This window comes from Nannobrachium achirus (assembly GCF_963921795.1).
Source record: "Nannobrachium achirus genome assembly, chromosome: 23".
NCBI lineage: Eukaryota > Metazoa > Chordata > Actinopteri > Myctophiformes > Myctophidae > Nannobrachium > Nannobrachium achirus.
Genome location: NC_137830.1, coordinates 38,420,813 through 38,447,261, shown reverse-complemented (window position 1 = coordinate 38,447,261; position 26,449 = coordinate 38,420,813). Strand labels below are relative to the sequence as shown.

Sequence of the window (26,449 nt, the reverse complement as noted above, 5' to 3'; positions counted from 1 at the left end):
ATGAACCTCCCGACTACTTCATGGAACACCAACCCTGCTGCAGGTAATAATAATAACCAAACAACGATAATTTATGCAGGCTGTCCATGTTTTAACGATATTCCACCAACTTAAGTTGTGATGTTTAATTGTGTGACTACTTTTCAGCCGGGCGTCCCCATATTTTGGAGCATGTGTGATGAACAGTGTTCAAAAATGTTCCTAAAATAGCGATATAACCCACCGAAAAGCACGCCACGCATTGCGGTGCTTAGCTCTGGTCCATCGCTTTCACCTCCCGCATTGGAGCAGAGGTGAAAGCGATGGACCAGAGCTATGCGGTGCTCATCATCTCATGATGCCATGTTTGAGGATCTGCACTTTTCTCTAAAGTCGTAGGGTGAAGGAGAGCTTACACGTGGTTAGATCAGTGGTTCTCAAACTTTTTCATGCCAAATTTGACACGTAGGCCTATTAGCCCGCGGACCCCCCATTTGAAAAGATATGCCAGTGACTCCCGTAAGAGAAGATCAGTGATTCCCAACCATTTTAATTTCAAGGACCCCCAGTTTGACCCCCATTTAATGTCATTTCTATCTCTGAGACCCTATATTTATATTTTAAAATCAATGTTAATTTAACTCTTGAGAGTGTACCAAAACATCTGTAGGCCTACACTCTGATTACACTGATTTATCATACCCATAAGGGTCCATTTGGTTCCTAACTATCATTTAGCTGGGGACCCCCTGGAAACGCCCTCAAGGACCACTTGAAGAACCAATGGGTTAAAGATAGGGAATTCTAAAGTTAGCTGTCCATCATCATTCACCTTGTGTGTCTTTTGGGTGTCTCAGGTCATTATGTCCCTGTAGGAGTAGGTGGAGTAGGAGCAGTTGGTGGTGGAGGCTTGTATCCGAATGCGTGTGCAGTCTCCTTCCCTTTCGAGGAGAGCCTGGACAGAACACCCTTCCAGGTCAACCATAGCCAGCACATGATGGAAGGTAAGATGGCAAGCTGGCATACTATAGTGCAGTGTTTCTCAAACTTTCAAATGTCAAGGTCTCCCCTTAACTCTGACAGTGCACAAATGGAACCAAATGAACCTGTCAGGGTTCATTTGGTTCCATTTGTACACTGTCAGAGTCCTAGATCAGAGTCCTAGATCCGGGCTCCTCCTGTCTACATGGCGAAGTGTCCCTGGGCAAGATACTGAACCCCGAGTTGCTCCCGGTGAGCTGGTTGGTGCCTTGCATGGTTTCCAGCACAAAGTCCCTGGAATCCACTTTGAGAACCACTGCTATAGTGGATTTAACTGGTTCTCAAACCTTTTATTAACTTCAAGGACCCACATTATACGTACAGTAACTCTCGTGCAGAACTGTAAGCCAGGGTCCATTTTAGAACCATGCTTGTCCCTCTGTGGACCCCACTTTCATGTAACAGTAACATAGCCATTATGTTATTATAGCCTATTGATGGTGATGACAACAATATTTACACTGTGTTATGGTCCAAATAAGGCCCAGGATTCATGAAACCTACAGTATGCTACAGTATATAAAGTCTAACATTCTTCAGAGTTGCATTACTAACAGTTAGTAGCTTCATTTTTCTTCTTTCTTCCTCTCTTTTGCTGATGTCATTCTCCTCTCCTCTCTTCTCTTTTCTTCTCCTCTCTTCTCTGAACAAGCTCATGTAGACATCATTCCATCAATAAATGTCTAGTATGTATTACATCATTGTGCTATTGACGTAGCAAAAAAACTAAACTCGCCACCTCAAGGGAACTTATAGGGAAAAATATGACACAGAATGAACATTGTCATAATAATGTCGCATATAACTACTGCAATGGAAGTAAGCAATTTACCCCGAGTGAGAGGACATTATGCTCTCATAATGTCCGCAGTGAGGGTGTTATCGGACGAGGCGCAGCCGAGTCCGATAACACCCTCACTCAGGACATTATGAGAGCATAATGTCCGACCCCGAGTGGTAAATAGCTTTTCTACCACTTTTTCCCGTATACATGAAAGAAAACACATAGTTGTAACTTGCAAGGATCTTAAGTTACAATCATTATTGCCTATAAAACTTCCGCGAGACAGCAGATAGTTCCACCAACAACATCTTCTACTCACCAACAGATGGCGCCAACTCCATACTAATCCATGCGTCTAGCTTACAGCTAAGCTAACGTCAGTTAAAAGCACCGTTCCGGCCGTAAATAGAGGCTGTTCGCTTCCAGAAAGGCATAGGTTCAGAGAAAAGGGGCTTTAAAGTTGGCGGATTGCATTGGATCCAAATAAATCGGCGACGATAGTACGCACGTTAGTAAACATAGGACCGCTGCGACCTTCATTTGTTGGTTGGGGGAAAGGTGTTCCGACTACCTCCTGAAGTCCCCGGATGTACACTGAGGCGCATTGATCTCGGACAAGTCTTTGCGGCAGTTGTCCTCTCATAACCTCCGGAATTTAGCCAATCAGAATCCAGTATTTGAACACGTGACTAGAAAAAGTGGTAGAAACAGCGTTTGTGTCTGTCTGTCTGTCTGTGCCTGTGTGGTTGTTCTGTTCCAGAGCCCATGGTGATGGAGCCTCCTCCTCAGTACAATCCGTTCATGCTGATGTCCAACCTGCGCACCCACCTGTACGTGTCCCTGGAGAAGAATACCTGGATGCAGAAACGCGTCGAGGACCTGGAGGAGGAGCGCAACTTCCTGCGCTCCCAAATGAGCTGCGTTATTTCCAATATGAGAGGCCAGGACGGTAAGTACTAAGTACTGTAGTTCCAAATGGCCACTGTGTATGATGTTATGTTCAGGGCTTAAAGTTCTCCGTCCTGGGGACGGATTTCCGTCTTGAGGAGTCCCTAGGGGCTATTTAAGAGATCAGAGCAGATTCGCAAAAAAATTAAAAAGTCGAGCCATCTGCGCTAATTATTTTTATAGCATCAGTTCCACTGTGGTGCGGTACAGAGTGCTGGTGTGTCATGTACTTCTAATTCAGTTCAGTCCAACTACTTCCTGTAAGTAGACTTAAAAATAAAACCAGTAGACGTGACTTGACTGTTGACTTGATCAGATTACGGTAGCTCTTATTTTGAAATCCGCTCGCTGTACTGAGAGGAAATGGCTCTGTTTGTTAGCAAGGTTGTTGCAGCTGTACCGGGAAGCTAGTAGCTACTAGGGCTTTCACCGACTAGTCGACTAGTTGACTAGTCGACTAGTATAACCACTAGTCGATCTTGTAGGTACTAGTCGAAAAGTCGAAAAAAAAATAATTAAAAAAAAATATTTTCGTTTTTTTAATTTTTTATGAAGACCTAGCAAACTCATTTCAATTCGATTATAGTTGTTTTATGACTAACAACCATTACAAACGGAATATTATTATCCAGTCACACACACACCTTGCTGCATCTCCCCACCGAGGGGTTAATATTCCCAAAGACAGTGGAGTGGAGTTCACCCAGAGTTCACCTAAAGTGCTCCGTGTCGCGTCTGCACACAGCAGTGAGTTGTGAGACTAGTCCTACAGTCAGAATATAGTTGTTTAACAGTATAACATCGTAGCGCGATCATAGCAGCAAGTGAGGACAGGCCAGTTCTTGCTACAACGAACAGACCGACAGACGTTCCGCACGTTCGTTTGATTAGAAGTAATTAAAAGACAGAGGAGTGTTTGTGTTGTGTAGCGAGCTAGCCAGCTAGCCTGGCTAGCCGACCATGGAAATGGATATATGTCCTTTGTTTACGAGAGACAGCAGCTATTGGTGAGTAAGCATGGCTTTCTATTACTGTAGCAGCTCAAATGGATGTGGCGATTGTGAAATGCTGGTCTTGTTGTTGCACTGACTTGCACACGTGGGGTTTGTGTGAGTATCCGTTGTCATGGTAACTTGGCTGCTGTGAAAGCCGTGCCACAGCGCTCTTTATTATGACATTATGTTAACGACTAGTCGACTAGTCAACTACCAGTGGCTTCAACTAGTCGATCTGTAAAAAATGCTTGAAGTGAAAGCCCTAGTAGCTACGACGATGCACAACAAAACATCACGTGGATTACTCGCAATAGTTTGGCTAAAGTTCATATTTATCATAAGAATAGAAAATCATGCTCCTATGGCTTAAACGATGTACACCGTTTGGAAGTGTGTTAAACTTTTGGGACCTCCGCTCCGCTGCGCTGGTGGTGTTATTATGTCATGCTGCAAAGGAATGGGCGAATTGAGACGTCGCTCTCTCTGTATGGATAGCAGTGTCCAAAAGAAATCACAGGAATAATGGAAGTCACTGGAGTTTTACGCCATGTAAACAGCAGGTAGGCTATATTATCTAAATGTGTGTTTACAGAGAAGGCAGACGCAATTGACAATACATGTTTGCTTACATTATCTTGCATTAAAATAGGCAACGGAACACTTGTTATGTTTGCAAATCAGAAATTTGAGGGTATTTATTTGTCACTCACAAAAGTTATCCATACAGATGCTAATGCAATACTTCGGGCCGGGATGGTGTTTCATTTGGGAACGACGCAACGTCGTATCATGATTGGTGTTCATGGCAGTAGGCGGAGGTTTCTCCACTGCGTCGCATTGTTTCTCTCATAACATTACCCACGTGTGGTATTAGGGCGACAATATGGAGCGGTTAGTTTAGTTGTGAAGGAACTCAAGGAAGGCTGCTCAGCACGGGTCGACTTGGCTGGATGAAAAGGTTGACACAGGCTAGCCATTCGCCATTCAGGTCCTGGTGTCCGAAATCTGTTATAGCCTATGGCATAACAGGATTAAAATCTCAGGATTTTTTTTTGCTTTAAGCCCTGTATGTTCAAATACGCTAAGGAATTGTGTTAACATTTACATTCTAGGGTTTATGTAGGGTTAATACGTCTGTATGTCTATCTTCATTGTATGTACTGTGCCTTTATTTACTCTTGTTCTGCTGTATTGTCATGATTGTTGCCTGGCTCCAGCCCATAGACCCGCCCACTCTCTGAGCGGACTGGTTCTCTTGGTCTGGTGTTGTCATATGACACTAAAGTTTCTCTGGTTTTGGCAGAACCAAGCCAATGAGAGTCGGAGCCTTGGAGGAGGGGGTGGGTCTAACTTTTGAAAATCAACAGAAACAGTGGAAGGAGGGGAGAGCTCAGCCAAAGCTCTTAATTGCTCCCTTTGAACTTCAAAAGGGGTTGTGCTTACCTCGTTAGCATCAAAGACAACGACCTGTTTGATGCCTGTCATAGAGGGGAGGGGAGTCAAACACAACCCCTCCCACCAGATCTCTTGTGATTGGGAATTGCAAATCCCCTCCCCTTTGAAATCCCTTGTCAATGGGACAATGTCAGACTCAAGCTCAGTGCAGAGTCTGAAATCAGGCTATCATTATTGCTCTTTTGTTTATACAGTATATGTTGTTGTGTGACGCACTCTGGGCTGCATTTTTGTATGAAGGGTGCTATACAAATAAAGTTTTATTATAATTATTTATGTAAGCGCTTTACGATGTTGCATTACATTCAGCCATTCACATGAAACCCAATCTGGCTAGCCATCGTCAAGGAAAAGTTCAGTCGAAGTCTGTAATCGAGAGACTACACGAAACCATACAAGGCACCACACCCTCCTCATCAGGAGACGTTAGGGGTTAAGTGTCACGCTGTGCCGCTTTGTGATGCATTGTGACGTTTTTAGATCTGTATATTTGTTGACACAGGCGTACAACTATAAGTATACAAATCAGCCTTACGTCAAGATGTTACAATGCATACATGGCTTGGCTTCTATTTAGATCCCTCGTTTGTTTTCTTTCTGTCTCTCTCCTTTCCTAAATAGATACTTCTACCACTTTTTCGAGTCACGTGTTCAAATACTGGATTCTGATTGGCTAAATTCCGGAGGTTATGAGAGGACAACTGCCGCAAAGTTGTGTGTCCGAGATCAATGCGCCTCAGTGTACATCCGGGGACTTCAGGAGGTCCTTTCCCCCAACCAACAAATGACGGTGGCAACGGTCCTATGTTTACTAACGTGCATGCTATAGTCGCCGATTTATTTGGATCCAATGCAATCCGCCAACTTTAAAGCCCCTTTTCTCTGAACCTATGCCTTTCTGGAAGCGAACAGCCTCTATTTACGGCCGGAACGGTACTTCTAACTGACGTTAGCTTAGCTGTAAGCTAGACGCATGGATTAGTATGGAGTTGGCGCCATCTGTTGGTGAGTAGAAGATGTTGTTTGTGGAACTATCTGCTGTCTCGCGGAAGTTTTATAGGCAATAATGATTGTAACTTAAGATCCTTGCAAGTTACAACTATGTGTTTTCTTTCATGTATACGGGAAAAAGTGGTAGAAAAGCTATTTACCACTCGGGGTCGGACATTATGCTCTCATAATGTCCTGAGTGATGGTGTTATCGGACTCGGCTGCGCCTCGTCCGATAACACCCTCACTGCGGACATTATGAGAGCATAATGTCCTCTCACTCGGGGTAAATTGCTTACATATTATGTACGGTATAGCATTTAGGAAACTACCAGTTATCCCTTACTACATCCATATAACTGTCTCTGCTTACTGCTCTCTGTGTCCCCAGTTCCACTCTGCTCCCAACTGAGAAGTTGGTTTTCGACATGGATATTCCATAATGCTATAATCTCCTCTCCTCTCCTCTTCTCTCTCTCGTCTCTGTCTGTCTGTCTGTGTCTCTCTCTCTCTGCTGACCAGTGGACCTCCAGCATGCTGTGGCAGTGAAGGAGCCGCCAGCCAGTTCGCAGTCTTCTCCCTCCCCCATGACCACCAGGTCTGGACTGATGACCCTCAAACGCCGGCGCCGACGCAGCAGCACCGCCACTGGTGAGAGAGCGTGTAGGGTTGGGTGAAGGGAGGGGCAGACGTGACTTTTGAGTTTTTACTCAGTTTTTACTTGTTTACACTGGTAAACAAGTAAGTCTAGAAGTCTAGCCTGTAAACCTCCCCAACGCCGGTCCGCAGAGGGACACTACGGATGCGTGGCGACTTGGCGAGGCGGGCGAGGCGGACGCGGGGGTCTGAAGGCCCGGTCTGCGGCGAAAAACGGCCGAAAAAAGCAGACGCGACCGCGGTTTGCTATACCGCTACTGACCACTTGTTGAGCAACTTACACAGTATAGCTTTAAACTTGATGATTTTCTTCTTGGCTGTAGTCAAACAAGAACACGATTTGATCATTTACCATTTCACATTGACTTAGTTCTAGATGTCATTTTCTTTTTCTTTTTTTTCATAGTCAAGCGTGAGTACCATGTGAAGGAGGAAAAGTACTACGCAGAGGAAGAATACCTGAAGGAAGAGGAGACAGTGGACGAAGAGGAGGAAGACTACTCCGTGGAGAAACGGCAGAGGAAGAAGGGCAGAGGCCCCAGAGAGCCCAGGATGAGGAGAGTGTTCAGGATCACCCATGGACCGACGGGGCAGAGGGGTGAGTGAGGCTGCTGCTGTGCTGGGAAAATAGACCAGAAAACAAGAGAATAGACTAGAAACCTTTTCATTTCCACACATAATAAATATGGTAGAATTTAATCACTTAAGCCCTGTTTTTTACTTTGGCTATTCGGAAATAGCTGATCTACAAGCTCACAACGCATCTCGACTATATTGTGATCTTATACCGGTAGATCGTCAGTTTGTGAAATTCTTTAAATGAACTGATTTTCAACTATAATGACATGCCCAAAATATGGACACGAGGGTTGAAAGTGGTTACAAAGTGATCCTACCCGAACACAACCAGATGCCTAATATTGCACTTGTATGTGTTCAAAATGTGAATAGTCTTCTCAGCCACTTTGGATTTCACTCGACAAATATAAATATAAATCGGAAAATATATTTGATAATTGAAGTCCTTGGTCAACTTGCAAAGTTCCATCCAAATCTGTTCTGTTAGAGTTACAAAGACACATACTGTGTACAGGAACGACTGCAATAATACCCGTCTCTGTGCTATGTGCACCCAGGTGTAACGACACCAAATGAAGAAACAAACATGCAACTATGACATTTACGAATGGAACAAGATGGATGTCTCTCTTCGCTAGATAACCAATATTGCCATCTACTTTCGACCTCTCATTACTATACTATATCTCTGTCACAACTCACAATGTGTCGTCCGTCCCATATGATAATCTCTCGCCCCTACAGTTAAGGACCCAGAGAGTGTGCTGATGCGTTACAAGAAGGTCCTGGCGACCTACCAGCATGTGAGGAGCATTCCCCAAGCCTTACAGGCTCACAGGGTGGACCGCAACACCATGGTATCCACCTCCCCCATCGCCGAGCTGCTGCTTGTCGCACCAGAGAAGGTACTGCTGTCTGTCTGTCCTACTCTCCCTCTCCCTTTCCTTCATCTCCTTGTCAGTCTGTCTCCTTCTGTTTTCTTCTTCTTCAGCCATTGACCCTATAAACAGGGTCGCACCGCAGGCAGGTTCCTGTTTAAACTATTCCTGTGTTATTGTCCAGGGTATGTTGTATGTACATGTTTATATACTGTATGTATACTATATCTATACACATGTCACATATCCATAGCCCAAAACAAACCCATGTATCCATGTAGAAACTAGAACATGTATTTAACTCTGAGAGTGTAATGGACACCTAATGGGTGCATTTTGTACTTGTACTCTACCCTTGCAGATTTAGCAAAACAATTTTTTGGACACATCAAAGCGGTACAGAGTCTAACCATCAACAAGGATCTGTCCCATTTCTCATATTCCCTCCTGATTGGCTATTACTGCCTTCTAAAGTTTGTGTATGAGACGTGACAGTCGCTTATCTCCCGATTAGGGAGACTTACTGGTACTTGTACCTTACCCTTGCAGAAGCCAAGTTAAACAGGCTCGGCTTCCCTCCAGTCATCAGGGAAGGTGTTCCGGTTTACACTGTTAACCCGTTACTATATACAGTATATACGGTATAGCAACATACATTTTTCAGAAAACTGTTAGGATAGAAGAGTGGTTTAGATCAGTGGTTCTCAAAAATAGCAGACACAAGCTCATGTACATCTGCTATTTTTGAAAAATATTTTTAAAGTGTTTGATTATTATTTTTTCAAATACATTTTGAATTTCTTGCGGCCAAATACATTTCATTTTAGGATTTCCTTGGCACAAAAAACGTGGGAGAACTACTGGTTTTGGAAGGCAATTGTAGAGTTGGCCTCCCCACTGCGGGCCCCCCATGAATGTTCTTCATATGGGGGTTTAACCCATTTAGACTGGGAACGCATTATTACGTATTATTTTGTGCTCGGTGCCGCGCTGTGAGCTTGTAGATCTGCTATTTTTTTTAATCTTGACAATTTGTGCAATTCTTTGAATACTTCAAATCCTTCTGACTTTTTTTTGAAAAACCTATGTTTCTATGTCAGTGGTGCTCAAACCTTTTCATGTGAAGGACCCCCAAAATATTTAGTTCAAGGGAATCCCCTAGAAGCAAAATTTGAGTTACAAATGTTCACTTAAAAAATACATATATTCAAAGATTTGCACACATATTCACAACTTTTCAAAAATAGCCAAAGTATAAAATAATTAAGGCCCCTCCACCTTGGGCCCTAGTAACTCAGTCCCCCCCCCCCCCCCCCCCCCCCCCCCATTGTGATGCCCCTGATCATAGACTATAGAAAATATGGACTGTGGGAATTGATGACGTCACCATTGGTTTCTATCAGAGCGAAAATGAAGCTTTTTTTGCCCTCGTATGGGTGTCCGCCATCATTGTATTAATGATACCCAATGGTCACGTGTAACTGCAGGGATACTTGGGACACTGTGTTAAGCTTGCCGAAAGCAAAGAAAAAGGAGGGCAGACCTATTTTCTACAGTCTACGAAAGAAGAAGGAGAAGAAGCATACCCAGCTTTAAAATCAATTATAAAAAGATTTGACCATATTTTCACAAAACGCATATCATGGTGATGGAGACTTTAAACTAGGAACCATAAAGTATTTGTGACAATGTTTATTGAGGTAAGAAAATCTAATTTAAAGTTCTGGAAAAATGAATGGGGTCCAATGGAGAACATATTCCTTTTGGTACCAGCCGGGGGGAAAACAGCGACACTAGCGGCCAATCGTAGGAACCTTTACTTCCGGGTTTGTTTCATGTTAAATCTGGATTTAACAGCCCCCTGGTCATAATGAACCATGTGTACTTTCTCCTCCCCGCAGCTAGCTGAGGTGGGTGAGTTCGAGGCGTCGAAGGAGAAGCTCTTGGACTACGCCGGACGCTGCTACAAGGCCATGGACGAGCAGACCCAGCTGCATGTCCAGGCCATGAAGAAAACCCATAAGCTGCTGCCCATCTCCTATAGGTTCCGTAAAGTTACTAACTGACCTGTGGCACAGGAACCAGAGTTGAGCCTAATTGTGTTAGCCTCATAGCATAATTGCCTATGTCATATTTTTAAAGGAGTAGTTCACACCAAAAATTACCTTTTTTTTCGATTACTCTCCCCATGGAGACTTGAACTCGGGGATATATACTTGTTATCTTTTTTGTCGCATTCCTAAGCAAATAATTTGATTACCACTGGTGATTCCGGTAGGAGACACAAAGAGTCAGCTTTATGTCTCCTATACTGTATACATTTGGGTCTTTTATTATCATCACATTATTGGCGCAGGAATGCGACAAAAACTACGAAATATCCATTCAAGTCTGCATGGTGTAATCGATAGAAAAAAAGTCATTTTGGGGGTGAACTTACCCCACCCCCCTCCAATAACATAAAAACAAATGTGTTGTTATTCTATTATCCTTTGTTTCTGCATGCTGTTGCATTTAGGGGAAGACAAAAATGTTCTTTATTTTCGATTGGTGCTTTAAGGTTTTCAGACAATTAGAAATGGAGAATCACTATCTGCCCAAGTTATCTAGTTGACTTATAGACAATCATGAGGGGGGAAATCACGTTGACTAAGTCATGTTTATCTGCCTTTATTTTTCTAACTCTGTTTTCTACTCTAACACTGTTACATCATTGTGCCTATCAGAATACTTATTACAGTACATTCAAAAATAATATCTGCCTAAGTCAGAAAGTTAGACTTAAAATGGCTAGACTTAAAATGGCAGAAATTGATTTAGGATAAGCTGAGGACGTGGGCAATAAGGCACAGTGAAGCAGCAGTGTTAGGAGAGAGTTTGGCAGAAATGTAAATTTTGTCCAAAACATGACTTCATGGCAATTAGGCTACGAGGCTAACGAATTGTGCCCAAAATGGTAGACTCGCACACGTCGTGAGATTGTCTGTTATTGTCTGTACACGACACCATCGTGTGACTTAAGTGCGATTTTTGTTGTAAGACCTACCTCAGAAGCATGATTTCAGTTGATTGTTTATTTTATTTTAATGTTTATTTTACGTTTTCTTTCCTATAGCCTAGTCTATTTACTCCTAATACTGTATGTTTATGCAGATTTTGTTTATGTTTATTTTTCCCATACCCACAGTCTCTTGGTCAAATGGAGAGTATATTGTATATTTTGGATTATATATTTATTTTATAGTTTTCCCAATATGTTGGCTAGAAAATATTTTGTGTTTAAAAAAGTAAAACAAAAAGAAAGGTGTTGCTTGCTTGAGGTAATTTTGATTTAAGTTGGTTGTGTGTGGTTCCTAAGTTTTTATGTTAAAAAAATGTTTTAAGAAAGGACTGAATGTCAGTTTCACAACCCACACAATAAAGCACTTTGAAAATTGACTGTTGTCTTTAAGGTAGTTAATACTCAACATAATAAACGGGTGACATTTTGTTCTCAACTGGGATAGTTTGGAGAGCTCAGTATACTAGGTTTGCAACCTTTTCAGGCCATGATCCCCTAAAATAATCATTTTAATTGGGGGCCCAAAATGATCATATTCCATTGACCCTCAGGGGTAAAATAGGAAGACTTTAATTTGAGCAATGTTTTGTACCTTCTTCAGGCATCTGACCATTATCCATGTGATGCTGTGAGGAATCAAGCCTTATACTGCCACTCAGTGGCAGAGGGAACCATGCAAATGTGCCTAAATGTATGTCTGCTGAAGACTATCCATTTGGATTCTTCCACTGTGGGGCCGGGCACCATTTACAAGGACCTTGGTGTGAGTAGCATTCCTGTGCAGTGGTGGAAAAAGTACTCAAATGTTCTACTTAAGTAAATGTATCAATACTGCAACATAAAAACACTCTGTTACAAGTAAAAGTCCGGAAATGTACTTCAGCAAAAGTAAAAAAGTAGTGGTATCAAAATGTACTTAAAGTGTACCAAAAGTAGAAAGTACTCATTATGCAGAATGTCCCATTTTCACAAGTTTTCAAATGTATGAAATGTATAAAAATTGTTTGAAAATAGCAGATCTACAAGCTCAGATCTATGAGATGCGTTGTATTGTGAAGCATTGTGAGCTTGTAGATCAGCTATTTTCAAATGGCCAAAATGTATATAGGGCTGAATTGGTTAATGTATGTTTTGTAATAATAATCAAAATGCACAAAGTAAATAGTAACTCAAGTTTTAAAATAATTGTAGTGGAGTAAAAGTACAATATTTGCCTCTGAGATGTAGTGGAGTAGGAAGATAAAATATTGGAAATACTAAAGGAAAGTGCAAACATCTCAAAATTGTACAGTACTTGAGTAAATGTACATGGTTACTTTACACCACTGTTCCTGTGCACAGCATCAGCTTAACCCAGTCATTAAATCCTCGTCAAGTCACAGCTGCAGTGATGAAGCCTGACATTAATAAATCATAATCTGCTTCAGATTGTCCTGGTGGTAACACCGATCTATCTCCCTGCGTACAAGTGGCTAAATAGGTCTTTTTAGACACAATAAGCCCATTCCCAAGATGCACCACAATATTTCATGGGGGCTAGTAGTAGTGTTACTGTAAATAGTAATACAGAATTTGCCAGCTTATTGTGTTTAAAAATACACATTTAGCCACTTGTACACATGCACAGAAAGCAATAAATGAAAACTTTTTAGCACTCATCTTTTCTTATCTCTAATTACAATATAAAATATGAACCCCTGTTGTAAAAAAACAAAGAGTTGTCCTTTAAGTTATCAGGATTCAAATTCCAAAATATCAAAAGTAGCAGATCTACAAGCTTAAAACGAGCTTGTGGAACTTTGTCTGAATGGAGTGTCCTAACGGAAAGTCGTTTAAAACGAGGCTGATCATTTTGCTTTGAGAGTTTAGTAGACCCTCGGTGTGGTTCTAAGAGTGATCCTTTATTGCAGGGGGGTTGGGACCCCTAGGGCAGGGGTTTTCAAAGTGGGTGACGGAGAACCCTGGGGTGCCACGACGGCAGTCCAGGGGTGCCGCAAGATCATTTGATAATATTTGGAATTTATTTGGACACTTGAAAAGATATTTAGTATCATTTTAAACTTGAAGTACAAAGTTATTTTCAGTCAGTTCTAACCAAAATGGCTATTATCTCAATGTTTTCCTCGCAACATAATCACTAAAATATCGTCACTGTCGGGCAGAAACCTTGTATCTCCAAGTTTCAAATGTGTACGTCTTTTGGTAAAGCAAAGCCCTGCTTCATCATACAAGACTGTCGCACAAAACTAGTGAAAACAGCCGATCTACAAGCACACACCGCCTCGCAGTAGATCTGCTGTTTTCACTAGTTTAGTACATTTTATAGATGATAAATACAAAACAAACGGTTTTGGACATACAAGGTTTCCACCCAACAACGACGATATGCTAGGTGCTGGGAGTGAAAATTATAATGTAGGGGTGCCTTGGATTAAAAGAATATTTATGGGGTGCCCTGAGACAAAAAAGTGTGGGAACCCCTGCTGTAAGCAAGCAGCAGGCTCAGACAGCAAGGTTAAGTAGCTACTGTATGCCTCTGTGTGAGCAAGCGGCACGCCCAGACAGCAAGACGACAAGTTCCACAGTTTAGATAGACGCACCATGGTGAATGTGTCTCATATCAGGCCTCAGTCGGTATTCTGGCCAAGGCGGTGACTATATGTCCTCGGCTGTATAGCGCCAGGCCTTCCATTCTCAGCCGCTGAGCGCTGGAACAACGCATTCTGGCTGTCAGACACGGCTGAAGAATGCCAGTCACTCAGAAATATCATGTGTACAGTATGCATCCTTGTGGCATCCTGTATTTAAGCTCTGCCAACATTTCAGATTGGTGTCAGACTCCTGTTGCCTCCAGCCCTTCAGAGGCAACCAAATGCTGTCTATTTCCTTTTGACTATACTTTAATCTATTCTCGTTTAATTTTCATTATTTAACATTTTATTTTATTTTTTGTTTTATTACATTATTGTCATCTGTAGTAAATGTACTAAAAGGTATTTAGTAGCAATTCTTCTTTCTCTCAACGTTGGCACGAGGCAGGTGAGCAAAACATACTTTTATCTACAAAGACCTGCAGTATGTCTGTCGTTAAACAATGTGAATTGATGTACTTTGAGACTGTGTAGTGTTTGTGCACGTTTTTCTCTTCTGCTTTCCATATACTGTAGCTCTTTTTCCATCTCAGTATTGCATGTAAAATATTGTACACAAGTCTAGAAACGTTGAGATCATTGATTTACATCCCACTGACCCACACTGAAAAGGAATGGGCCTATGTGTGACAATGTTTGAATTGAATAGCCTATTAGACAGTTATTCATTAAAGGGTCATTCCCGCTGGGCAAGATAAAGATAAAGATACAAAAATATCTTTTGCAATTGAAGTGGATGGGAGTGGATGGTAGCGTCCAGTGTGGACACTGCCATCCACTTCAATTGAGAACGATATCTTTTATCCTTGTCTTGAATGACTAGGGGTGTAACGATATAGTAACTGAATCGAAAAATCAATATTAATTTGCAATGATCTACTACATCGTTTGCAAAAGCAAAATATCTTACCGTTTTGGCTTTGTATCGTATCGGTATCATTGAAATATAATGTCCATGTATTTGCTAGCTAGAGAATCACAGTGTTTACTTATTAAATCCATAATACTCGATTTTTCCCTTAAAAACATGCACTATTGACACGTTTCACAGAGATTTAATTTCTTTGCTAAATAGTTACTATATCGATTTTAAATCATTGAATCAAATCGTATCGTATCGCCATGAATGAACCAATATTGTCCATGTATCATATCGTCAACCATGTATCGTGATGCGTATCGTATCGTGGTTAAAATGTATCGTTACACCCCTATAGAATGACCCTTTACTCTGGACACTGGAAGTATCACTATTCCAATACTAGTAGGCTATTGTCTCTGGTTATCTGCAAATATCTCTTTATCTTCCTTTTGCAGCTCCAGTCATCATGACCTCCACCTTAACCACCACCCCCCACCTCCACCAGTGTCTCCTCCTCCTGGTCGCCCTGTCTCAGGTGTGCTCGTCTAATAAGCCTTGTCGCGTGCAGGGGAGACACCATGAGTGCATGTCGGCCCCCTTCGTGCCGGGGTACAGCTTGGCCGGGGAGGGCTTCGACGTGTCCACCCTGCGACGCAAGGGCGCCCACGTGATCGACGTGAGGACGTACCTCAACCGGGACGCCACCTGTACCCTCTACTGCAACCCCCTGCAAAATTTCGAACTGCAGAAGGTGATCGAATCTTATCTAGCCATAACAGGGGTCATCAATATGTCTGTGGTTAACTTGGTCTGTTTTTTTATTTCTAATTTACACATCCTTATAATGTTCTTATATTGATCATAAGACCCAATTACTGAATGTCTCCAGATTTCCTTCAGAATTATGTATGACACGTAAGGGCTCTATTTTGATTGTCATGTCCGCGGCAAAAATTTAATTTTGACAAAAATGGCCACCAAAAGCCAGCATGGCAATGACCCCTGTATAATAACCAGGTGTACGTTAACCAGGTGTACGTTCAAAAATAAAACCCACCCAAAACAAGTACACGTGGTACGCATGATCAGTGGTTTTTTTTGTATAGTTGCTGTCAGGCAGAAGCCTCTCCCAGCAAGCACGGTCAGGACTTGGACCAATCAGTGACGTCTCGATTGGGGCCAGATCAAGTCAAACCATGACTAGTCGGATCTGGCCAAGAATATCACCTGATTTCAACCAACATAAATCCTGCCCACGAAAACGGACGTCCTGGATTAATCAGAGAGGGTCCGATCGACGCCAGATAAATATCATAACTAACATGACAACAAACAATAACAATCCTGTCAAACAAAAAAGTCCATATGACGGAGGACGTTATCATAACGTCATCATGACATCATTTGGCTTGCAGGGATATGGCCATATTCTAACTTTTTGTGTTTTTCATAAATTCTCGCCCCAATTTTATCATACTACAGCGTTACACAAAAGCAGAAAAAACAGCAGATCTGCAAGCTCGTGTTGAGCTTGTAGATCTGCTACTTTTGCTATTTTTGAATTTGAATCCTGAACATAAATGCTCCTCTTCTCTTTAATAGGTGCCATTGTCTACAGTAGAGTGGCGTTCGCGTTCCTTGAAACACTGTGATTTGAATCTACACGGCAGTAGCCACAACTCAGTCAGGTAAGAAAGACTATCACAGATGTATAATTATCATCCAACCATTTACAGCAGTGGTTCTCAACCTTTTCAGGGCGTGACTGACCCCCAAAATAATCAAGTTTAACTGGGGGGTCTCCAGTTAACTTGAACCCACCCTGACGAGCACTAAGAGTTGAGGCATTACATTTTGTAGTCTATAACACGGTTCTATTGTGAAAATAGCAGATCTATGCAGAGCATGTAGATCTGCTATTTTCACAATATCTGCCTCTAATATTTGTCCAATGTTTAATTTGTCATTTTAGAAGCATTAAAAAGTCCTTAAATTGTTACTTTAGAAATGTGCATATACCCTCAATACACTTGAACTTTATGTTGGTTTGTTTACTTGTTGAGTGAGAAAACAATGTTGCACATTAAGTTAATCATCTGGGGAGTGGGGACCCCCAAAATAACTTGGGGTCCCGACCCACAGGTTGAGAACCAGTGATTTACAGTACCTCAGCACCTCTGATTATCTTATATTATATTATTTGTTGTACTGCATTCTGTACGTTGCAAAAACATTTTTCGTGACGACTTGAATAGTCAAAATAGCTGCTACTCCTGGCTATTTAAGTTAAATATTCTTAGCATCCAATTGTCACGATATGAGACAAGTGTTGGACCCAAGTGCAGAACTACACAGGCAGGCAGGTAGCTCAAGTTGATCAATGATGATTTATTAACAAACTCAGAGGATACAAGATGGCATGAACACAGGACATACAGGGGCAGGGACACACCATGACAACAAACTATAATCTGGCAAGGGACACTGAACACAGGGAGGTTTAAATACACACAACTAACACATGATTGGCTACAGATAAACAAGACACAGGTGTATACATTTGCTAATCATTGGACAGGTGAGACAAGACAGGTAGTGGCAACAAGGCAGAACAGGAAACACTGGGATAACACTACACAATAAAGGTACACACCAGACAGTCCATGACACCAATGACTTAAATGTGCTGCATTTAAAAGCTCTGACGGTCGCTACTCGACCGTAGGGAGTGTTACTTCTACTTGTACTATATTATTGTATTGTACTGTGCTGTAATGTACTGCATTCTGCTGTAGCATGTCAAATCAACTGATCCCCCCCCCCCCCCCTTTCTTTTCTGCAATTGTCTCCCCAGCTCGGTGGTTCAAGCTTTCACCGCTCATGAGAGTGATGACTGGAGGGTAGGTACATGTCCCCAATGTGCCTCCACATGCCTTTACCTATTACCCTATTCTTTATGTATTATTGTATTATATTTTGTTTATAGCAAGGGTCTTCAACAGGGGATCCGGGACCCCTAGGGGGTCCTCAGAGTTAGCCTACTACAGGGGGTCCTCCAACTCTTTGTGTGACAGAAACTTTTTTTCTCCTTTTTTATATTAACCACTAGAATCCTAGTGTCCATATTCTGAGAACTGTAGCCAAAAATAGCAGATCTACAAGCTCACAACGCCTCACCTCGCCTCGCGCTGCGAGGCGTTGTGAGCTTGTAGATCGGCTATTTTCGGCAAAGAGGTTTGGTGTAGAGGGGGAAAAGAGCAGACCAAGTACAGAGTGAAAGGTCAAGTTTGTTAAGTATTGACGGTTCAAGTGGTTAAATATCTGAAAACGCAAATTGACATGAATCCAAAATACACTGATGATTGTGCTGTCAAACAATGAAACTATATGGAATCTATGAAAAGGTTGTGGGGGTCCCTGCTTCATCTCTCTCTCAACTAAGGGGTCCTTAGTTGAAAACGTTGAAGACCCCTGGTTTATAGTATATACCGGTACTTATTTTGCCAGCTGGACCTAGACATGGAGGGGGTTTCAGACTTGGAGGTGGGTGGATCACTTTCGGAAGTGGCTGAATTTGCTGCAGCCAGAAGCAGAGAGGATCGATTCACCTTCAGCATTCACAGGCTCAGGTGCAGCCAATACAGGTCAGAGCTGTTCTTAGTTATACATTTATGTTAAACTTTGGTAGAACCATGGCCATGATATACTGTATGTCCTCGTGATATATAGTTGTGTAGTATGGTGAAATTGGTCTCAAAATGACAGTTTGCACATGAATGAGTGGCAACAAAGCAGATTCTGACAATATACTGTAACTATATATTAAAATTAGCTATTTTCAGCACCTATTTCACCTGCTGTATACAGTACAGTTGTCGTTGCTCACCAAGGATACATGTAGCCAGTCATTACGGATTCTATTCCATCACATTTTTCATCACACTGTCAGTGGTGGTAGTACTGAATGTGGACAATTATTTTTTGTTTTTTTTGTCCTTCGTTTTGTTTTTAATTATTCTTATTTCAAAACATTTAAAAATAAAAACTTTTCATGAATACAAATAAAAGGCAATAGCTTTTCTAAGTAATTTCATGAGTAAATAAAATAAAAATCTAAGAATTGTCAGAAATTAGAAAACAAATGTTTAACAAGTAGTGAAAATAGCCGATCTACAAGCTCACAATGTGGTGCGAAGTGATGCGTTGTGAGCTTGTAGATCTGCTGTTTTCACTAGTTTGGGCATAACGTCTAATCTCTCTTTTGGGTCTCGACCTAAAAAGACTGGGAACCACTGCCCAATAGGAATCGTGAAAGGGAACCGTTAAAGTGGTTGCCATAGTTTTTGTACTTTTTCTGTTTTTGTATGTGTCTATGGAGTTTACATTAATAGACCCCCTGGTGTGGTTATAATAAGCAAATATGTCTTCACTGTGTATTTTTGGTTTCTTACTGTAAGCTGAAAGGTGTCAAAAGGCCCAATCGAAATACACTGTTTTAACTTCATACTAAAAACATACCCTCCCATTATTATAATACGATTTGTCAAAATCCCCTTTACTTTAATTACTAGAGAATAGCAATATCTGGACATATATCAAGCTCATGTGTCTAGTTTCAAGTAATTTGAGATTAATCTAAGTCAAGTCATGAGTCCTGACGTCCCTGTCGTTTTGTGCTGTTTAGTTACCGTGTGTCAAACAATCCACCGCTCAGCGCTGAGTTTCAGAACGATATGGTTGCGCTTCCCAGGGTGTTCAACTCTTCAACCAAGGCCCAATACAGACGTTTTGTAGATACTTATGGGACACACTACATCCGCCAGGTTTGCCTCTCTCTCTCTCACTCACACACACACACACACACACACACACACACACACACACACACACACACACACACACACACACACACACACACACACACACACACACACACACACACACACACACACACACACTGATTTCAGGTACAATTTCATGCATACAAGTGGCTAAATATGTCTTTTTAGACACAATGGGCTCTATTTTTGTCCATGCTCTTTTGCCATGTTTAACCATTTTGAAAAACATTTTTAAATATTTCAAATAACTGATCTACAAGCTCACATCGGCTTTGAAGTACTTTAAAATGTTTTTTTTTTTCTTCAAAATTGTAAAAAAAAAAAGGCAAAGAAATTTAGCGATAAGGGGTAAGGCATGGACAAAAATATAGCTAAATAAGCCCATTCCCAAGATGCACCGCAATCTTTCATGGGCTAGTAGTGTTACTACGAAGTCAGAAACGCCCGGGGATTTTTTAAGGTATAGTCAGGGCCTAAATAGCAATAAAGAAATTGCCAGCTTATTGTTTCTAAAAAATATATATTTAGCCACTTGTATGCATGCCCCCATCCATTGAAATCAAAATGGCTAAAATGGCAAAAAGGATAGAAAGTAGTAAATGAAAACATTTTAACAGAACACTCATCTTTTCTTTTCTCTAATTACAATCTAAAATATGAACCCTTGCTGTAAAAAAAACTATGTTTTCCTTGAAATTAGCAATGCTTTTGGCACAATACTTGTTGTTACTATGCTTAACACTTCAATTCAGATTTTCCTTGGGGGACAGTACAGAAGAGTCACTGCCATACGTACCTGTTTGTCTACCCTCAACGGATTCTCCAGTTTCCAGGTACACCTACCTACAGTACCTCACATTAGGGCATTCACCAAATATTCGAATATCAAAGTCACTATTCGACGTTGTTCACCGAAGTCGAATATTCTTTTTTTTTTTTTTTTTTTTTCTCTTTAAAAAATATATAGTTTATAAGGCTTGGCTACAGAGGAAGTCATAAGAATGAGTTGTCAATGCCCCTGGTGGATGAATTTGTTAATGCTCTATACCAGGGGTTCTCAAACTTTTTTAGGCCGTGACCCCCAAAATAAACATATTTGAACTGAGGACCCTGACAAGCACTTGGGATTGTAGGTATTACATTTAATGTGACTCAGTTCCGCAGATAAATATTGTGAAAATAGCAGATCTACATTTCTGACTCTAATATTTCACAGTTTGGCCAATGTTTAATTTGTCATTTTAGAGGAATTAAAAAGGTACGTGACTACCTTGTCACTTAAGAAACACTTAAACCTTATGGTGGTTTGTTTACTGTTGAGTGCGAAAACAATTTTGCACATTAAGTCAATCATCTGGGGACCCCCAAAATAATATGGGGACCCCCACCTGGGGGTCACGACCCACAGGTTGAGAACCACAGACCTACAGTACCTCACATGCATCCTCACACACAACAACACCCATCGACGACATTGTCACCTTATTAAACTACGGTAAGTCATTTTTTGAGGAAAACGATATGTTTGCCTAAGTCAGCTCCTCATGACACTGGCCACCTCTGGTAAAATCACCAATCTCCAAATCGAAAAAGATCTTAATGTTCCCGCCTCTTTTATGGAGATAGGCCATTATTATGACTTAAGTCAGGTTTAATCCTACTTAATCCTCGTATGTTACATAACTGACAGACAGTGTTATTTTTTGGGGTGAAATATTTTTTTTTGGGGTGTAATGATGAAGAAATATCGTTTAGTTTTGAATTTTTCCTGAAATTAAAAAACAAAAAATACTTTAAAAATACGAATGACAAATGGCGACATAAAAAAAAAAAAAAAAAAAATCATAACATTGTTTATATCTCCAGGTGGAATCCTGCTTGGGGGTGGGTCTCACCGACGGCCTCGGGAAGCTTGCGTATCCCCTAAGCACGAGGGCCTGTTACAAGATCCTCAGCAACCAGGACGTCTCCACGCGCTACAGCGGCGGCCTGTACCGGAACTTCACGGAGTTGACAGGGGGCCTCGGCTGGACCGGTGCGATGTCCCTCGAGCGGAGCGACGCGGCGGGCTACCAAAGGTGGCTGAGGACCATCAAGGACCACCCCGCCGTCGTCAAGTACTCCCTGAGGCCCGTGCATCTGCTGGTGCGGGACGCGCCTCGGCGCATCGGGGTGAAGGCCACCGTCCAGCAGTACTTGAAGGTAGTGTTGGTTTCATCGACTAAGACAGGGATGGCCAAAGTGCGGCCCGGGGGCAAAATTCAGCCCGAGGGCACATTTTATACTTCTATACTACTTTTATACTTCATTCCTAAATTGTATTATAAAATGCCAGGCAGGACTGTCAAACAAGAATATTTTCCCAGAGTATAATTTGTCAAGATTGTTCCCTGTTTTTTATTGTATTTTTTACCTTGCACGTATTTTTACATTTGGTAAGGTGAAATAAGGCTGAGTTATTTCTGTTTTGTTCAGAACACACACCTGACAAAAGACCATTGATATTAAATATTGATGATGATGGTTAAATAAAGTTGCTAAAATGCTATGCATACTGTATGTATTTGACTTTACTGCTATGGTCCGACCAAAAGTACATTATGTCAGGAGATATAGTCGGCCCTTGGGTGTTTTGATATTTTCTTATGTGTCCCTCTTTGAAAAAGGTTTGGACACCCCTGGACTAAGACAATGACATGAAAAATGTACCATACCAAAATGTACAGTACCGTACCATAAAACTACCATATTTAAGCCAGACGTAGGAGCGGTTAGCACCGCTCAAAAACTAAACTAAAAGGAGGTACTAGTAGAGAAGAGATCCAGTAGAACTAAAGACAAGTCATTTTATGTTTGTAAATTGTAGATCGGCTATTTTCATGATGCAACCAAATATAAAATCATCCATTACGGCGCCATCAAGGCCCCCCAAAATTCATTTTATAGTTGACTAATTCAACTCTAGATTTAGTCGACTCAATTTTATGATTTAGTTGACTAAAACTAGACTAAAACCAAAACATTTCAGATGAGAAAAATATGAAAAACTAAAAACAATCTTATTCAAAAGACAAACAAAATGTTCTTGTCAAAATCAAGGAGAGAGGCATCAGTCCTCGGTCTGGCTCGCAGCCGTCCTGCGACAGGGAGGACCCCAACCTGGCCTCGAACTGCTGTCCCCTGAAGGCCTGGCGGGGGACACTGGAGGTGACCATCGTCAGAGCCTACAGGCTGAACGGAGACAGATTTTCCCCGACCGACGCGTGAGTACCAGCCAAGAGCGGCGCGCCAGTGAGAAGATACATTTTCATAATTTTACTATGTATGTACTGTATTATGTTTTTTTTTTCTTCTCCAGGTACGTTAAGCTATGGTACAGCTCTATCCACCGCAAGACTGCGGTGGTTGAGTCAGACAATCCTCGTTGGAATAAGCACTATAACCTGGGCAAGGTAAATGGATGATGATGATGGATACAGTATATGGCATGTTTAATCAGAGCTGTTTGTGTGATAATAATTATATATATATTTGTATGATTATAATTTTTTTCCACTGACCACTCCCTCACCCCGTCAGGTTCTTGTACTCTTGCATTCATTTTAAGGTTAGAAATAAGGTTAGATTTTGGCATAGTTTTACTAAGGTTACATTTAGGAACAAGTTTAGGTTTAGGCATAATTTCACTGATGTTACGTTTAGGAATATATGGTGGCTGGCGACCGTTCCAAAGTCGACGGATTTGACCCCGAGTGAGCGTTCTTGTATTCCAAATATATATATATATATATATATATATATATATATATATATATATATATATATATAAAATCTACTTTCAACTAGGGCTGGGCGATTAATTGATTTGTAATCTAAATAATAATCGTCAAATCGATTTTCACTTTAATTAGGGTAATTGCACGGGGCAAAAAAGTCCACAGCCCGGTCCTCCTAAAACACAACAAGGTTCTACAATATAATAAGCCCGAGTGCGACACCAAATTAAAAATGTATGTCATTTCTCTCTGACGTTGTCACTTTATTAATCCACAAATTGATTTTTTTTTAATGAAAACAAAAAAACGAAAATCTGGATTTTATTCTTAGGCCAAATGAACAGCCCAACTTTCAACTGATTGTTTTCAAGGTGGACACACACTTAAGCCTGAAAGTGGAGGTGTGGGACGATGACTTGGTCAAAGATGACCTCCTGGGATCGTGTATGAAGAACCTGAGAGAAGGAACCCACATACACAAGTGCTCTACAACGTCAGGAGGGCTGGAGTTCATCATCAAGCTCACCTGTGACAACTATCTGACTGGCACCAGGTGTGATCAGTACAAACCATCTCCAAAATGACATTAGGCCATAAGGCTAGGTAACAGTTGATTGTGGGCCTTCTCTTCATGTTATATTATTAGTGTGGACAACCAGGGCAACCAAACTATAGTACTTTTCCGACTTTATTCCATTTTCCATTGTCTCCTAAGTAAACTTTTCTTTGCTGCGTTATTCCTCCTACAGTTTTGGTGGCACGCACTTGGGCCATAATATGGCTGATTTGACATATTATGTCAAATCGACGGCTTCATCGGGACACGCATGCGTGCTATTTTGCTAAGAGATATGTTACATATAGTTTAATTGAATTTGTATAAATGTATTAGTGGATGAATTCATAGACCACATGGAATAAAACCCTATGTCCATATGGCTTGACATCAGGGATCTCCATTATGGGCATAAAAGGGACACGGACTGACACAGAGATCTCCATATATGGCCATTAATTTATTAGTGAATTCATTTTCCCCATTGACTTGAAGGGGGGGAATTTAAATGGTAAGACGAAATTCATTTGCGAAATTCGCGTCACGGCAACCACACTTGCAATTTCCAATTGCATCTTTTAGGCCTGGGGCCAATTCTGATATCTTCACAAATTGGTACCACCCAAGGTGACCATACATTTCTTACATTTTTGACTTCCTACATGTCTCTAGTTTACATTTTGGTATGATAACCCTTTCTGAGACCCAGCTTAATTGATGTTATCAGCCGCTAGAGTCTTTCTATACAGGAGGAAAATACCCAGAATTTTTTTTTCTGGGTATTTAAGTAGGATGTGAGGGGTCTAAACTAGGGGTTTGTCATGATGCTGAATCCATTGCAAGCATTTGTTTTGCACAAAAAAACATTCCTTGGGCTACAAATGGCCCCAGAAAACGATGGTTTAGTGATGAAAAGTGATGAGTCATCACTTTTCATCAGTTTCATCAGTTTTGTGGGCGTTTTCTGGGGCCATTTATAGCACAAGGAATGTTTTTTGTGCAAAACCAATGCTTGCAATGGATTCAGCATTATGACAAACCCCTAGTTAGACCCCTCACATCCTACTTAAATACCCAGAAAAAAAATGTTTTCTGGGTATTTTCCTCCTGTATAGAAAGTCGATGGGAGACCGACTCTAGCGGCTGATAACATCAATTAAGCTGGGTCTCAGAAAGGGTTATCATACCAAAATGTAAACTAGAGACATGTAGGAAGTCAAAAATGTAAGAAATGTAGGGTCACCTTGGGTGGTACCAATTTGTGAAGATATCAGAATTGGCCCCAGGCCTATTTCTAGTACTACTACTGTTAACTTAACTAATGAAATATGTTAACCCTTCATCTATATTATATTGGCTCATTATCTCCACCAGCAATCGAGAGAGAGAGAGAGAGATGTAGTTCATGTTTCTTATGTATTTTGCTGTCTACTACTGCCTTCTTGATATTGTACCGTGACCAGTGACCACGAAGCAACAACCCGGAGGCGAACCCGGGCCGCTACTATAATGGGGCACGTACATTACCAGTCAGCCAAAGAGCCAGGCTCGTTAGTGAGCGGCAACGCAACACCCCTAGGAGCCTAAATATCAAGGCAAGAAATTATTGTGTTACTGACAATAAATGCAATGTTATAGAGGCGTATGCGTGTGACATCACTGTTGCTGGAAGTTACGTGGGAACGCCTACTGAGTGGCAAAAAACTAATTTCTGCCATTGACAGCCCATACATCCAAACAGAAAAGTCCTATCTGATTGTATTAAACAAAGTTAAACTCACCAACATTGCGGGTGTACTGAGAGCTTGAATTATCCTCTTTCTATGTGCAAGGTTTTTGTTTCATAAAAATCCACCATAGGCATGTTATAACTTAAAGGGGAAGACCACCCATTTTCAATATTGAACTATGTCATTAATATACCTTAGAGGAGTTGTGTGGAAATAGAAAAAAAGTTCCCCCCCTTCGATGTTGCCTAGAACTGGAGGATTGATTTTGGCGTTTGTATGACATGATGACATCACACATTGTAATTTACAATACAAACCCCAAAATCAATCCTCCAGTTCTAGGAAACACAGAAGGGGGGGAACTTTTTTTCTATTTCCACACAACTCCTCTAAGGTATATTAATGACATATTTCAATATTGAAAATGGGTGGTCTTCCCCTTTAAGTTACTTTCTGTCAAGAAATTCTGTGCAGGTTTTTATATTTCCAAGTGTCAGAGTTTGGAAGTAGTGCGGGGCCTTAAGGGGAGCAAATGCTAATTTCGTGCAAATCAGTCTAAAAGCGCCAAATTTTGCACAGATGTAGCCCAGAGTCGGCGACCTTCGGGGTCGCCACAGCGGCCAAATCAAGTTGGGCTCCCATCGACTTTCTATACAGGAAGAAAAT

General features: G+C 41.3%; 2 protein-coding genes across 2 annotated transcripts; both read left to right on the top strand.

Annotated features, from left to right (window-relative positions):
- On the top strand, nt 1–10,372 carry LOC308308908 (coiled-coil domain-containing protein 106-like; the record flags this gene model as incomplete). Its single annotated transcript, XM_080754364.1, has 7 exons — nt 1–43; nt 837–983; nt 2,565–2,753; nt 6,715–6,843; nt 7,256–7,447; nt 8,173–8,333; nt 10,208–10,372. The coding sequence occupies 7 exons, from the start codon at nt 1–3 to the stop codon at nt 10,370–10,372; spliced, it is 1,026 nt and encodes a 341-aa protein (XP_080610490.1).
- A 4,974-nt stretch (nt 10,373–15,346) lies between these two features.
- On the top strand, nt 15,347–24,081 carry LOC308308907 (perforin-1-like; the record flags this gene model as incomplete). The annotated part of the gene is made up of 8 exons (XM_080754363.1): nt 15,347–15,631; nt 16,483–16,568; nt 19,565–19,703; nt 20,474–20,554; nt 21,588–21,923; nt 22,821–22,984; nt 23,080–23,173; nt 23,869–24,081. The coding sequence occupies 8 exons, from the start codon at nt 15,347–15,349 to the stop codon at nt 24,079–24,081; spliced, it is 1,398 nt and encodes a 465-aa protein (XP_080610489.1).
- Between the last annotated feature and the right edge of the window lie 2,368 nt (nt 24,082–26,449).